At 61.7% G+C, this 16,222-nt stretch overlaps 1 protein-coding gene across 1 annotated transcript in view; it reads left to right on the top strand.

Moving 5' to 3' along the window:
- The window catches only part of KDM4B (lysine demethylase 4B), a 137,890-nt gene that overhangs the window by 103,884 nt on the left and 17,784 nt on the right, over nt 1-16,222 (top strand). The window contains 3 exon segments of the mRNA XM_025457058.3: nt 1,894-2,090; nt 9,342-9,443; nt 10,454-10,653. Of these exon segments, the coding sequence (XP_025312843.3) occupies nt 1,894-2,090; nt 9,342-9,443; nt 10,454-10,653 (499 nt within the window).

Here is a 16,222-nt window from a genome sequence, read left to right as displayed (position 1 = left end):
AGTCCGGGTTCCCGGACCCAGCCCCTGGGGGAGCGGGGGTGGGGAGGTGGGGGGGGTGGGAGCTGGGCTGCGGAAAAGCCCTGAGGACACTTCCCGAAGCTCCTCCTGCAGCCCTACCACGCCCACCTCAGAAGGGGGTCCTCAGTGTTCATTGTTTCCAGAGCAGATGGGAGAAGCTTCAAGGGGCTTGTCAGGGCCGGGTGCACAGTTGCTGGATCCAGTTACATCTTTTCCTTTTTGCCGTTTCCATTGAGAAAGTGACAGTGACAGTGACACGGTTGTAAAGGATGGTGAGACGTGTGTTTGAAATGGAAACAGGTTTTAAGCCGCAGTTTTGGAAATGGGCTTCTCCTAAACCTGTTTATTTGACGGGGGGGGGGCAGAAAGAGGGGACGAGAACATTCTGAGCAGGCAGGTGTTCAGAGTCGGAGCTGCGGGGGCTGCAGGGCAGGTGTCCCTGGGCGTGTCCTGAGGCCTCTGGTCAGGGCTCTCAGGACAGGCCTGTCTTGGATACATGTGTCCCCATAAGGAGGCAAGGACTGTGTGCTCTAGACAAAGGCAGGAGCCCCAGCCCGGGGTCAGGACCACCTCCTGGGGTCCCCTGGGCCACCTGCTTCCAGGACCTGTAACCGGGGCCTGTGCCTAATCCGGCCCTTTGCCTGTTTTTGTAAATAAAGTTTTATTGGTGCACCTCTTCACTTACCTCTTCTCTCTGATGTTTCTGAGCTACAGCAGCAGAGGTGGGAGGTTGTGACGGAGACCTTTTGGCCCACAAAGCTGAAAATAGTCACTGCCTGGCCCTTTACGGACAGTTTGCCAGCCCTGCCCTAGACCAGTGTCCCCTCCATTTCTCTCCCTTTCGCAGTAGGATGGTTGTCCAGTCCCACAGATGAGTAGGAGAGCAGGGCTTCCTGAGTTCTTCCTGCTGATGGAGGAAGGTCATTGGCTCACTGACCAGCTTCTGGAATCTCTAGCTGGCTTTTCTGACCCACGACTTCCCAAGGTGTTAAGTGTCCCTGGAACACCTGTGTGCCTCCTGCATGGTGCCCAGCACCAGGGGCCACCACGATGCTATGACATGGAGGAGACACTTACGGGAGTTGTTCAGGGGACAGGAGGGATGTGTCTAGACAGCAGAAGAGGGGGCAGGAGGGACCCCATTTCAACCTGTCCTCTGCACATGTGTTTGCCCTGTGCTTGGGGCTTCCAGACACAAAGGACCCTCCAGTCCAAGGCAGTGTTGGTCCAGGCCACCCCGGGACACTGTGCCTGACCCTTCCCCAGCGGGCCACTCTGTCTGAGTTCGGGTCGCCCTGGAGCCAGCCGCTGACCCTCGGGCTCCCGGCTTCCTCTCCCTAGACCAGAGGCGGAGACTGGGAGCAGGCGTGTATGCGTCCCTGGGCGCCCTGCACCTCCTCAAAATCACTTGTGTTTCCTTTTCTGCTCTCAGCCTTTTGGGCCTGACAGCTCTCCCCTCTTCCTAACCTTTGAAATTACTGCTATTAAGCAGCATTCCACATGCATTATTTCCTACTTGGGGATACGTGTGTCCGACAGATGGGAGATTTTGGTGAGAGCCAACATGGGGCAGCTGGAACTTGGACCCTCGTGACCTTGGGCTCCTGAGCTCTGTCTCTGCTGCTGACCCCTGAATCCCCCACAAAGGGTCTGCTCTCATCTCCCCAGACCACGTGCTGGGGGTGGGGCTGGGGCCCTACCGGGGTGGGCCAGACGCTCACACCCAAGGGCATGACTTCCACTTGGGAAAGAAAGGTGCCATTCCCCGCCTGGAGGTAGAGGCTCTAGAAAGGAGAGGGGCCCAGTTGGGGTCTACCCTGGCCCTGCTCAGCTCACCAGCCACAAGCTCAGCAGGTCTCCCCTGCCCTCCTGCAGTGCACGTGCCGGAAGGACATGGTCAAGATCTCCATGGACGTCTTCGTGCGCATCCTGCAGCCAGAGCGCTATGAGCTGTGGAAGCAAGGCAAGGACCTGACGGTGCTCGACCACACCCGGCCCACAGCCCTGAGCAGCCCAGAGCTGAGCACCTGGAGCGCCTCTCGGGCCTCGCTCAAGGCCAAGCTCCTGCGCAGGTGAGTCCCCCTGGAGCCTGAGCCTCCGCACCCTGCCTGGCTCTCCAGGTGACAGTAAGTGACTTCAGCCCTGGCCACACCCACTCTCCACCTGGCTGGTGGCTCTGCCCCTCCCCTTCCCCTGTCCCTCTCCCCTCCTTTTCCCTTTCCCCCTCCCCTCCTCCTCTCCCCCCTTTTTTCTTTCCTTCCTTTTTCTCTTCCCCTCCTCCTTCTCCTGTTTCTTTTGCAAGAGTGTCTCTGAGGCCTTGACTTCCCAGAATGAACGTTGTCAGTGGGCCTTGGGGCAGGTGGCATCTGTTGTCAGGGACTCAGGTTCCCCCCATCACCACCACACACTCATTCACCAGCTCCTGGGAGGCCAACCCTTTGGTGCTTGGGCCACACAGTTTCCTCACTGGGAGGACACAGACGCAGGCAGCCCCTGTCACTCCTCTGACAGTTGTGGGCATAAGAGCTGGGTTTCTGTGTGGCGGGGCTGCTCGGGCCTGTCCTTGGCTCTGAGCGCTGGCAGGTCTTGTGCTGGGGCCCGCAGAGCTGCAGGGCCCCTGCCCTTTTGCGCCTGTGGATGCTCATTTGGTACCTCCAAAATCACGCTGTTTGGATTCACGATTATGGCACTGAGTCCAGAGTCCTGTCCATACAGACATCCCCATTCTGGCTCGGAGGGCCCCTCTCTACAGCGTGGACCCCTCCCGGCCCCCACCTTCCAGGACAGTGTGGTCACTGCCTGCCTGGCATTGGGTGGGGAAGAACAGAGCAAAGCGACAGCGCCCTCTTGGTGTGTCATCGAGCCTGTGGGAATGTGGGCAGGGGGTGGGCTGAATGGGAAATCAGCTCTGTGCCAGGAACAAGAGAGCCCGCAGCGGTGCCCGGCTGCACCCTGGTACCCAAACATCGGTCCATTTGCTTCTTGTGGAAACGCCCAGGCTCTCCGCGTCTGAGTGCTCACGGGCAGTGTTCCGCCGGATTCCTTCCTGGTGCTCAGAGAACATTCAGCAAGTCCTTGCCGGTCCCCAGCTGCGAGCTGGAACCTGGCGGTGAGGGGCCGGAGGTCTCACAGCTGCTCGACTCCCAAGAAAGCCGCCGCTATAGACAAAAGTAGACGTTCTCTAAACAAACGAGCGTGGTGCGTCCCCGTGGAAGTTTACTTAGGGACACTGAGATCGCCATGTCACATCATGTTCACCTGCCACAGAGTAGGATTAGTCTTGTGACTCTGAACCATTCAGAAACGTAGTCACCGTCCGTAGCTGGTGGGCTGTGCCAAAACAGGCGGTGGGCGGGTCTGTGCCTCGCGCAGGGCTTTTCCATCTGCGGCCTCTTGGTCACTTCTGGCTTCATTTTGTCCCCGCTGGCCATGGGCGACACGTCCCCAGGGCCTGGCCACCGAGGGCTCAGGCGGCTGGGCCAGAGCCTTCTCGGGGAGCTCCGGGGGTGGCACCCCCACGCCCTACGGGACAGACACCCGCCTGCCATCCTGGCCGAGGAGCCACGGGGTGCAGAGCCCCCGACCGGTCTGTCCTTGTTACCACGGGTCTGTCTGTGAACGTGCGAGGCTGGGCCGTCTCGGCCTCGCTGCGTGGTTCCCCCACCGTGGGGCCCCTCCCTCTGAGAAGCTTCTGGCAGCTCCGGCATTCACATCTGTTCCTAACAGGCCTTGTGGAGGTGAGTCTGGTTTTTCCGAGTTCTTTTGTTGTCTGTCCGTTTGATTTCCGCTCTCCCTGTGCTCCTTGCCGGAGCACCTCCTTGGCCGAGGCCAGCCTGCAACACAGCGAAGAGTGAGCTCCCCGTGGAAGGCCAGCTCCCGGGCCAGACGCGCATTTGCATAATGGCTAATTGATTGTGGCTCGGCCTAATTGGTCAACAGAGCAGATTGCCAATAAACAGGCAGCACGTCCCTGAAATGGAGTGGATTAGAGGCTGTCTGTAGAGCCTACCCAGAGGACAAGGGACCCCAGCCTGCGGGTCCAGAACCTTCTGTGCCAGAGGAAGCGCCTTCCCCTCACTGTCCCAGCCCCCTTGCCGTACACTCTTAGTTCCTGGAATATTCTTATCGGCACCTCTTCCCTTCCTTGCTGTCCGCCAGGGAGCTGTGGTACTCCAGCCAGGGGGACTGGACCACAAATCAGTCTTGTTCCCAAGGATATCATTTCCTTTAAAACCATTAATATGTAAAATAGGACTAATTTTCTTCTTTTTCTTTAAAGTCAGGGTTTGGGGGCCTTTCTCAGAAAAAGGAGGCCAGGGGCTCAAGGCCAAGCTCAAGGACTTTCAGGAGTCCCGTGTGACTCTCTCCTGGCCACGTGGCGCCCTGCCCTGCCCAGCTGGGCCAGCTCCCCTGAGCCTCGGAGGGTTTGTTTTAGGGGATGTCTCGTCTCCCCCTGAGCATCCTTGGCCTGGGCCAGAGGGTGAAGAGCGATGCTGGCTCTGTCCCCAGACAAGGTCTCTCCCCTTAGCATCAGGGACTCTGGGGCCGGATCACTCTCTGGAAGGTCAAGGAGCACCCAACCCCTACCCACTCAATGCCAGGAGCACCCCCAGTTGTGACGACCACAGATGTCCCTAGACACCATCTGGATTTCCTGCCCAAGGGTATGGCATTGGGGTGGGTTCCTCCCCTGCCCACTCTTCCCCTCCATCCCTCGAGTCTCCCTGCAGCCTCTCCTGCTTCTCTGGGACCTGCAGCTTCTCCTAGGTTCTTGCTCAGTCAGGCCCCCTGTCCCCTAAAGGTTCAGCCTTCCTGATAGTGCGCCCCCGCATCGCCTCGGAGCTGGAGCCAGGTGTTGGCCTCTCCAGGGTAAATGATCTGCCACCATCTTGTTGCCCTCCTGTGGCGTAATCTTCCACCCCGAAATCTGATCGTGTGAATTGACTCTGCTCTGCGACAAACCCCACAAAGCTGTGACCATCCCGCTCCTTGCTGTGCAGCCCCTTGGGCCCCAAGCACCGGGCAGACCTGTGCCTGGCCAGCTCAGGTGTCCGTGGGGCGTGGTGCCCAGCCCAGCCCAGCGTCTCCATGCCCTTCCTGTTCCTGTTCTGCAAAGCAGCCCTTCTCTGCATGCACAGTCTTCCTCTCGGCTCCTTGTCACCCCCGACGAGGGCTTTGAGAAACGCCTGCATCGACCACACATTCCAGCGGGTGTGGGATCCGATGGCTGCACGCCAGCCTCGCGCAGCATCTACGCTGCCCCACGCCGGTTGTGCTCAGCCGTCTGCCATCAGGAAGATGGACAGGGACGCGCTTCCCCAGGGGGACCCCACGGGTCTCCATCCCCTCATGGCCTCCGCCACTCCTGCTGACCTGGACCACTCTCCACTCACCACCCTTGGGTCACAAGGGAAACAGGGAGCCAAGGTCCAGCCTCCCACCCCTCCGACACCTGCTGACTGGGCGGTGGCCTGTCTCCCATCTCCTCCCTGATCCAGGCTGGACGTTAGCACATCTCTGAGCCCGCTCCCCCCAGGGCTTCTGGCTCCATGCTGCTCCTGAGCCCTTCCCCACAGACACACCTTCTGGCCTCTCAGGCCCAAGCCCTGTGACCCTGGGGTCTCCTGGCCCCATGGCCCCAAGGAGCTTGTTGCTCTGGTGGCTCCCTGAACACTTCCTAGATTGTTCTTCCCCAGAGCGCACACAACAGCTGAAATCCTTTCCTCGCCGCTCGCCTGCTTGTCTCTGAGGGGGAAGGGGAGTGTGTGTCTTGGGGCCGAAAGGGCAGAGTGGGGGTGCAGGGGGTGAGGAGGGCCTGAGGTACAGGGCTTGCGGCCCCCTGCGCCTGGATGCAGTGGCTGTGCTGGCCCCGGGGGCCTCAGCAGCCCCTCTGCTCCGTGTGGAAGCAGGGACCCGGGGCAGCGGCTGTCCTGTGAGACCTGGGACCTTGGGTGCTCCGGGCCCCTCTTGCCTGGGCCAGGAGCCCCTCGGGACCAGCCGCATGGGCGGGGATCCAAGAGGAGCCCCCACCCTGCCTCTCCTGCCACCTGAGGTCCAAGGACACCTGCTTCCATATTGAAAATATTTAGTGTAGGTACTGAGACTCCCCGTGTTTGGTTCACTGTGAACTGACAGCAGTGACACGCAGTCAGGTCTGGAGGGTAAAGTGCATGTTTCTCTCCATCCTTTCCTGAAATGCCACCGTGACGGCCATAGGAGAGTGGCTGGGGATGGCAGAGGGAGGGAGTGGCTGGTCCACAGACTTTGACAGGAGCAGCAGGGTGGGCAGCGCCACGGGCAGCGCAGAGGGAACTCGGATCCAAGGGTGCAGACAGGCAGCAGGTGGCTCATGCCCAGAGCTCCAGGAAGGCCTGGGATTCAGAGACACTGGAGCCTCCTGGGCCAGGGACCTCAATGGACTGGAGGCCGAGTGTGAGGCGCCGTGGGGCTCAGGGCCCCCCCACCCCCCACCCCCACACGTCTCCAGCAGAAGATGATGTGAGACACCGCCTCCAACCAGAGAGAGTGGGACCCACGAAGGAGACGGTGCGGTTTGCCTCCAGGCACCTGGCCATTCGGGGTCCCTTGGGGCAGGTGTCTGCAGGTAAGGAGGAGCCCACACAGCTCCAGGAGAGCTGGCTCCAGGCGAACAGACCGATGGGCTGGGAGCCGGCTTGAGGAGTCCCCCCGAGCCGAGAGTCAGCAGAGGACGGGGAGATCCACACACACAGGCTCCCTGAGCAGCTCTGGCCTCTGCAAGGAGTTTCAGGAAGAGAAGAAAGAAGGTTGCCTGGGACCGAAACGCTGTTTCCAGATTCAAAGAAGCCTGGTGCGGAGGATGACAATGACCCACACGGTGTACACATCACTATACGGTTTCACAGCTCTTGGGTTGAACAGAAGATCCCAAAAACATCTGGAAGGAACAGCTAGGAACGTCTAGGTCCACATAAAGAACAAGAGATCCTAAGGCATCGGACTTCCACTACGAGCTAACACGCAAAGGAACAGGCCTTCAAAAAGCAGAAGGGGAATAGTTTTTGACCCAAAAGCATGTACCTAGCCAAATTCCAGACTAAACGTGCAAGAGGATAAAGATCTTTATAGACACGGAAAGCCTCAGATTTCTTGTTCTTTCTGAAGAACCTACTGGAGGATGTGCTCCAGCCAGACAAGGGCATCAACCAAAAAAGACGTCAGATTGAGGGACCTGGATCCCGTGCTGGAGAGTCCGAGGCAGTCTCAAGGGGGCAGGTCCCCGGGGGTCATCAAGGAGTGTGGGACGCCCTGTGTAAGAGGCCTCACACAAGCTTGGAGATCACCACGAGAGCTAACCCTCTAAGACAGGGGCCAGTTGCCGACTCCAGGAGGAGCGAGCGAGCAGCTGTCACTCACGGATGGATGATACCTACAGAGTCAGGGACACGGTAATATGAATTTCACCGCATTGATCATGGTGGCAGTTGCAGGGAGAGAAGCGGGGGGGCCTGAGGGTGGCAGGGTGGCCCCACCCCGTGTGTCGTGCTGGGAGCGTGGCGGAAGAAGCAGCAGAGGGGGAGACGAGCAGACAGACACAGCTAAAAGCGGGGGAGGCAGCTCATCGGGAGCTAGCCGGGGGGCGCCTCTTCCTGCAGCTCCCACAAACTGGCTACACCGTCTTCCAGCTTATGTTTTCACAAGACATATCTCTCTGTCTGCTGACGTTCGGCTTGCTTTTCCCCCCTGCAGTAGGGGTGGCCTTCCACCTGCGTCTTTCAGTCTGGTTCCACCCCGTGCTGGGGTCTCCACATTAGCAAGGCCTGGTGGCGCTTGGGGTTTGACGCCCGGAGCTTGGAGCCCAGGGGTGCCAGGGGGCCGAGGAAGGTCCTGGCTGTCTGGGGCGGTCAGCCCAGGAGTGGCTGGCAGCACCACGAGTGGCCTCCAGTTCCAGGGTCGGGGGAGAGGAGGGGAAGAGAGGGGCTGCGGGGAACTGGGGCCAAGTGAGTTGATGGTAGGAGGACCCCCTCGTACTGGCTGCTGCCTGGGGCCAGCATGGGGGTTTGCTCATGGTTACCCTGCCCTGCGGCATTCCTGGACCTGGAGAGAAGCCCCTCCTGGGGGGACAGCTGATGACAAAAGCCAACTGCACTCTGCTGCTGTCCTGGGGCTTGTTTCCAAGCGGGGCTCGCCTTTCCCAAAGTCGCTCCGCATGGAGTCCTGAGGGGCTCCGTGGTGCCAGCGTTCTCCCCCCCCCCGACCCCCTGGTCTCCTGGCTCCCGTGCCCCCTCCCGCCTGGCTCTCTTGTCCCCCCTGCCCCCCTGCACCCCGTCCCCCGCAGTGACCCGTGCACGCCATGATGTGTGTGACGCCATGCTTCTGCCATGACACTCCCTCCCCCGGAATGTCCCCTGCTTTCCGCCTTTGGTCATCGGAGTGGTTCATGCGTGAACATCACCCGGGCTTGTCAGCCTGGCCTCGCCTGGGCTGGGGGCAGATGAGCAGCGACAAGCCAGGGGCCCTTGAGTGAGGCAGCTGAACAGTGAGAGGGACCAGCCACAGTGAGCGTTAGGGGACAGTCAGGAGAGGCCCCCAGCAGCCGGCAGGGGCAGGCACGGGGAAGGTGGTGAGGCAGCCGTCAGGCCCCTGTGTCCTGGGCCAGCAGTGCCATTGTGGGCGCCCCTGGGTGGGAGACGGGGGTCCTGGCATCGGGAGCCCTCAGGGCCTCCCCAGGCCCCCAGCTGGCCCCAGTCACTTGGCCCTGCTCTGCTTGGTGACCTCTTGGTCCTTGGAGGTGCGGCAGCCACAGGGAGACCCTCTGTGGGGAGGGACGCCGTGGCCAGTGCCTCTCCTGGCGTGGCTGACACTCTGGCAGAAGAAAGGCTAGCGGATTATGGGGCTTGAGTCTGAGGCCCCGCAGGAGTCACCCCAACCCCTGGAGGGTGCCACTCACTGGCCCAAGGCAGGCTTGTGCACACGCAGCCTGTGCCCCAGCTCTGGGCCAGTCACATACCCTGGTGTCAGCCTAGAAGCCGTTTCTGTCCCCTCCTTGGAAAGTTCCGGAGCCCGACGGGCAGCCCCATCCAGCCCGGTTATAGTCCTTTCTTCCTTTGACCCAATTCTCTTTGGTTTGTGCTGAGAAGCCGTAGCTGAGTCTCGGGTGACTTCCACTTGGGGCTGAAGGCCAAGGGTGGCAACCCGAGCGAGGCCGGGCCCCCTGCCCCGGCAGCCAGCGAGTGAGGGACGCAGAGCTCGGGGATGGGCAGGTGCCCGAAGCCAGGCCCTTAGATGAGGCGTCCGGGGAGTCAGAGGTGCTAGACAAAAACTCCCTGACGTTTACATTCTAGACAAATTAGTCTGAAAGAAAACAGACACTGGAGAAAGACTGAGGAGGACAGGAAGGCCAGTCTAGAAAGGAAGAGGGAGCAGCCCAGGAGGCCGGGGCCGCCGTAAGTGCACCTTGTCCTCGTGCGCAGCCATCTCCATCTCCACCCGCCTCCGCCCCACCGCACAGCGGCTCCGCGCCGGCGCCCACCCTCCCTCTGCACCCCTCTGTCTCCCCTGCCCCTCACCCCCAGAGCCGGCTCCCCACCCTCCTACTGCCCCCCCACCGTCTCCCCTGCCCCCCCAGCTGGCGCCCCACCCTCCTACTGCCCCCCCACCGCCTCCCCTGCCCCCCCAGCTGCGCCCCACCCTCCTACTGCCCCCCCACCGCCTCCCCTGCCCCCCCAGCTGGCGCCCCACCCTCCTGCTCCCCCACCGCCTCCCCTGCCCCCCCAGCTGGTGCCCCACCCTCCTACTGCCCCCCCACCGCCTCCCCTGCCCCCCCAGCTGGCGCCCCACCATCCTACTGCCCCCCCACCACCTCCCCTGCCCCCCAGCTGGCGCCCCACCCTCCCACTGCCCCCCAACTGCCTCCCCTGCCCCTGAGCCAGTACCGCCACCATTCCAGCTCCCGGTCATCAGCATCCGGTCCACCCCATGCACCCCTGGGCCTGTCCCCCACCTCCACCTCTTCTGCCCCCAAGCCAGTGCCCCCACCATCCTACCTCCTGGCTATCAGTACCTGCTCAGCCCTACACAGCCCCTGGGCCTGTCCAGCCTTCACCTCCCGTGCTCCCAAGCAAGCGCCCCCACCATCCCACCTCCTGGTCATTGGCACTGCTCTGCCCCACATAGCCCATGGACCTGTAACCCTGCCCCCCTCCACCTCCCCTGCCCCTGAGCCAGCACCCCCACCATCCCACCTCCTGGTCATCAGCACCTGCTCTGTCCTATGTGGCCCCTGGGGCCTGTCTCCCCTTCCACTTCCCCTGCCCCCGAGCCAGCCCTGCTGGCCCTGGGCCCTGTGACTTTGGGGCACCATCTGGGGCTCTGTTCTGCTGGCTGGGTTGTGGGGCACACAGATGGGGCTAATCCCAGTCATTTGACTTCCTGTCCGATGACCATCCCTCTCCAGGTCCCACCGGAAAAGGAGCCAGCCCAAGAAGCCCAAGGCAGAAGACCCCAAGTCGCCAGGGGAGGGGGCCGCCGGGGCCGGTCTCCTTGAGGAGCCTGGCGGCTTGAAGGAGGAGGCCTCACAGGAGGCTGACGCCGAGGAGGAGGAGGAAGAGCCCCAGCCGCCGCCGCCGCAGGGCCGGGAGGCTGAGGCCACAGAAGGTCAGTCTTGGCCGGGGACCTCCTCCCTGACCCCCAGCTGCTGGGGAGAGTCCCCGCTCCTAAGAGTCCAGCTCAGCTGTTTCCTTGACAGGGTGGGGCTTCTACAAACGTGCACTCGGTGGGGAGGTGCCGTGAAAAGACTCTTTTCTCCCAGAAACTGAAGACTCCCTGTCTCTGCCCCAGCTGCTAAGGCACAAGACCGCAGGCGGGGGGAGGGGGCTTCCAAGCAGCGTTTATCCTGGAGGCTGGGAGTCAGCCTGGCAGGTGCGGTGCGGGCCTGGCAGGGTCTGGTGCGAGACGCCTGCGCTGTGTCCTCGCCTGAGGAGAGAGCCGGCCGCCTCTCCACCCTCCGTTAGAACGGCGCTGATCCCATTCACCAGGGCCCCGCCTGCATCCCCCTGTCACCTCCTGACACCGCCGTCCCTTTGGGCTTCAGCTTGCAGCACCCAAATCTGGGGGCCACCGGTCCTCAACCCCTGAGAGGTGTCATCTGACCCTCGAGAGACTGCAGCCTGCTGTTGGCGGCCGGACCAGCAGGTGGATGTTTGCACTCGAGGACGGACCCTCACCTGGCTGGTGGCATTGTGGGACTGTCGGTGGGGGGCGGGTGGCAGAAACGTGCCCTTACACTGCACGGGGGCTTCAAGGGGTGGGGTAGCGACCTGTGAGAGCTGGAAGGGGCCCCCACTCCGACGGTTTATGGCGCTGCTGCTTTTTTATGGCTGTTTTCATTTCCTAACTGAAGCATCACCTGCTCACCTGTGTGCACACAGCAGGAGCCCCCCAAATACGAAGGAGGGGCCGGGCTGGGCTGGAGGGCGGGTCACCCTGGCAACAGCATCTCGGGCAGAGGTCACCAGAGAGTCCCGCTCGGGTCCTCAGTCTCCCTCTAGGTGGCCGTCTTGGGACCAGTGAGCCCAGCACAGCTCTGCCTGTCTTGTGCTTGTATACTCGCTGGGATGCCCCATGGCTGGTGGCAGAGATGATGTGACTCTGGGGGTGCAATCTGAGGCCTGGGAGAGGGTCTGCTCAGCAGACAGGCCATGGCACCCCCAGTGTGCCCACAGGCTGGTGGTTAGGGAGCAACTGTGTGTCTGCCCCTACCCGCTGTAGGGCGAGGGAGTGTCCGGCTTGGAGGGGCCCCCAGGAGCTCACGGCAGGGGGCGGTGAGATCGACACTCGGGAGGTCCTGTCTGCCCGGTGGACGGGGGGGTCTAGACAGCCCAGAAGGGCAGAGCAGGGAGAGGAAGAATGCGTCACCACTGTCAGCATGGGCAGTCACCTGCCCAGAGGTGGGTCAGTGGCCAAGCTGCAGGGTGGCCCGGGCATTGGGCACACCTTCCTCCTCGGGGTCAGCCTCCCGCGAGGCGTCCTCCTTCAAGCCACTGGGCTCCTCTAGGAGAGTGGCCCTGGCGACATGGAGGCTTCTGCCTTGGGCTTCTTGGGCTGGCTCCTTTTCCAGTGGGACCTGGAGAGGGCTGGTCATCAGACGGGAGGCCGTGCTGAGCAGTGTTTTCAAGAAGGTGCTGCTCATAATAAAGGTCACCGAAAAGTAAAGCACCTTGAGATAAACCCAACAGAAAGTAAAAAAAAGGGGGTTTTACTGAAAAAATTAGATTTTTTAAAAAACAAGGATCACCATCTAAAGGGTGTGTGTCCCGTGAGCTCCCTGATAGGAGGACGCAGTTTCCTCTAAATGGGTGTGGGTTTGTGCAGCCCCTTCAGAGCCCCAGCCGGGTTCCGGGGTGCTGACCTAGGTGCAGACGGAGGGCGAGAGGTCCGAGGACAGGGGTCAGCAGAGGTCAGGCTGCCCGACCTGACGTCAGACTCTGGTGGTCTGTGCAGGACGGGAATGGGAGCTCACCCTGGCCATGCGGGTGGCGGAAATGAAGGCCACCACTCTTTGCCTGGGAGAGAGACTCTCAGACGTAGCCTCAATGTCACGGGGCACACATGCGCTCCATCCCGTGTCTTTCAGGTTCAGAGAACACCCCCCCAGACACTGCATTGTTCAGGGGGTGCTAGGGTCCGCTGAGGCAGCCGTAACAAAGTCCCCCGGGCTGCAGGCTTCAGCAGCAGATGTTTGTGGCCTCACAACTTTGGTGTTCCAGGGTTAGGACCTCACAACGGGAATTTGGGGAGCACAGTTTGGCCCCTAACAGGGAGAAAGCCCGGCTGAAATCAGTGGAGGAACCATAGTGCACCTGGCTGGTTTTAGCCTTAGGTGGCTTTGTGCTTGGGTAGAAAGGGCTCACGGAGGTCCCGCTGGAGCTGGACTCCTTGGCTGAGCGGTTCAGGTGGTCAGGAGGGACAGGGTTTCAACGGGGCCCTCCTGGGAAGAGTCGAAAGGCGACATCACAGCCACTGGCATGTCTCGCCCTCCTGAGCAGACTCGAGGGGCCGACTGGGCTGACGCCGGACGGAGGGCGGCAGGGAAGACAAGACATACATGTGCCGACCGGGCTGCTTAGCAAAGGGATGATGGCTCTTCTCCGTTAACTTAATTGTAACAAATCTTTGCCCAAATCTACGGACTCTTTAAAGACAACGAATCTCACCCACTCGCACCGCCCACTGCCTGGGGCGTCGCTGGCTCTTGGCTGCTTTGCCCAGTCCCGTCCTGGTGACTCGGGGGGTCTGGCCTCCACGATTCTTGGGATTCCCAGCTGGAGCCGACCCATCAAAGGCCCTTTCCCAGTGAGCCTCCGGCTCTTCTCTGGTTTTCCCTTCCGAGGTGGCTGCTGCCTAAAGCCGGGGCTCCGTGTACCCTGAGAGTGACACTTGCAAGCTGCCGATCGAACGCAAGCCACACAGCAGGGGCCGTGCAGAACTGCTGCCTCGCTCCCAGCATCTGTAGCCGCCCCCTGTCCTCCTCCCCGGTCTCGCCCTGGGGCCCCATCAGCTTCTAGGGGCACACGGTCCCCAGGAAGGGCGGGGTGTTGTCTTCTCGGGGTGGGACACCCCCGTTCCAGACACGCTGTCCCTGCTCCACACAGGAGCCTGGAAGGAGGAGAACATGGGGTGTCTGGCCTCTTTAGAGAGGAAGGGGGCCCTTTGGGCTGCCGGATGTGGCTGCCACAGCCCAATGGCCTGTGCCATGGTCAGAAGCGCCCTGTGTGCCATCCCTCGAGCCCTTGGAGGGAAGATAACCAAATTCATTGAATAAACAAGTGCTCACAGTCAGGGGTGATGGCAAATACACGTCCAGGGAATGAGTGGAAGATTTTAAAGTGCTTTCTAGGCTTCCTTTAATACCAGCTTAATGTCCCTAAAAGCCATGAGTGCTGAGAATCATGTTGTGCGCAAGCAGTAGGGCATTTTGTTTTGGGTTTGCAAAGTGAGAACAGTGAACGCTGTCACCGACGCATGGCAGGCCCTGGGAGGTAGTGGGCAGGAGTGGAGGCGCCTGGGGCTCTGCACGGGATGAGGAGGTGGGACTGACTGTCCCCAGGAGGAAGCCTCCTCAGGGCTGGGAGGGGCCAGGGCTGCTCGCTGGTGTCCCCACCCTGCTCCCGCTGCCAGGCCATCTGGGAAGAGCCCTTGCCCTGTGGTACCTGGAGCAGCAGCCTCCTCCCACCCCCAATCCCCACCTGGGGGTCCTGAGCAGGAGGTAGAAAGGCAGCCCATGTCCACCCTGGTTTGCTGGTCATCGGGGGCTCCCTCCTCCTAGGGGGTCGCTGCTGTCTCACGGGAACTCACCCCCATCTGTGGCTAGGTATGGCCGCTGTCCCTTCGGGTGGACTGAAGGGCGCTGGTTCCACCATGTGCTACCCTGCCCCCCAGGTAGAGCTGTGGCCCCTATCCTGAGGGCCGGAGAGGCTCTAGCTCCTGGGCCTCGGGGAGCTTGGCCCAGCCCTGGGGCTCAGGGAGGGGGCGCCAGGGGGCTCATGGAGCCATGGGTGTCAGGAGTGGCCACACAGTGTTCGGGCAGGACAACCAAAGTGGCCGCAGTCAGCAGAGTAGAGGCCGGGCCCAAGTTTATGAGGGGCTGTGACTTACTTATACTTGGATGCGTGTCCGGTCACACAGGACCGTCCCCTAGCGCTGTGCAGCCGGGCCTCAGGACCAGGGGTGTGCCCTGCCTCGGGTTCTGCACAGGAAGAGTGTGGAGACCCTGGGCACCAGGACCAGCTCTCCCAGGCTTGGAGGAGGTGCCTAAAGCAGGCAGCAGCCTTGGGCACCACCCTGGGATTCCCCACGGGCAGCACCCCTGAGCTTAGGGGCCCGGGGACCTAGCACGCCCTCCCATGTGCCTCCCTGGGGGCACTTTGGTCCTGTACAGGTGTGCTCCCCAACCAAGCAGGCCTTTCAAGTCTAAAGCTAGGGGGGCAGTTCTTGGCTGTGACTTATCCTACTCCTCAAAAAGAGTGCTGGAAAGAGCCTCAGCTTGAGGTTGGGCAGCGGAGGGGGAGTCCCTGCCGTTCTCGGGGGAGGGGAGAGGCTCCCATGCTGGGGGCACACCTGGCTGGGACCCTCAGCCCTGTCTGTGTGTCTGTCCCCTGCTCCATTTCTGGGTTCCCTCAGGCTGAGGCAGGGGAGGGGCTCCACACGGTCCCAAGGGTGAGGCCCCTGCCTTGGGCCTGTGGTGGTCCCCACGGCGAGCACCCAGGTGCCCTTCCTGGCCACTGGCTTGTCCCTGAAAACGGTCCTCCGGCTGTGTCCCCCTGGGTTTCTCAGAGCCTAGGAGATGGGAAGGGGCCGGGCACGTTCCTTCCTGACAGCAGAGCCTCCTGCCTGAGAGTAAACAGACAGTAAGTAGGTCCCACTGTCCTCAGGCTGGGGAGAGCTCAACTTGCGTTCCATCCCATAGGTTCGCCCTGTCAGGGCGGAGCGAGCCCTGAGTTTCCTTAGAGAACAAAGCTGTTGATTGGAAAGTGCCTTTCACACAAATAGGGCAGCCTGGTCGCCCTTTCTATAAATGACTGGAACAGCAGGGCCGCGGGCATCCCTCACCCGCCTCGCCACTCGCCCGCAGGGCCTGGTGTCCTGGGGCCCTGAGTCATCCCCCCGTCCCCGCCCAACTCTTCCTCCAGCCTTGTCTCTCCCCAGCCCAGCATCTCTCCCCTCCATGTCTCCCCCCACATATATCTCCCCATCTCTCTCCCCACCCCCACCTCCTAACACACACCTCTCCCCTCCACCCCCCTTCTCGCCCCACCTCCACCCCTGTACGCACACGCGTGCACACACACACACACACACACACACACACACACACACCCCTCTCCAGCTCCGCGGGCTCCGTTCGTTGCAGGGAGCCATCCAAGTCCACCGTCTGTGGAGCAGAGCGTCTATCATGTGCTTTCTCAGCCTGATAACTATTCATGAGGTGCAGGCAGGAGGGGGCCTGGGGAGCAGTTCAGGGCTCCTCTAGGTGGAGCGGCACAGGGAGGAGCAGCACAGGTGCCCTTGGGATGCCCAGGTCCTGGGGCCTGAGCCAGACAGGGCCGAGTGCTCCTGTCTACTTAGGACTGCTGGAGCCTCTTGAAGAACATGGGGTGCGTGCCTGCTGGAGGCAAAGGGACAGGACGGCACGGGCTGTCCCAGAGCCGGGCAGGGCTGCCATCCC

Source organism: Canis lupus, chromosome 20, assembly GCF_003254725.2.
Source record: "Canis lupus dingo isolate Sandy chromosome 20, ASM325472v2, whole genome shotgun sequence".
Classification (NCBI taxonomy): Eukaryota; Metazoa; Chordata; class Mammalia; order Carnivora; family Canidae; genus Canis; species Canis lupus.
This window is presented reverse-complemented; position numbering and strand designations above follow the sequence as displayed.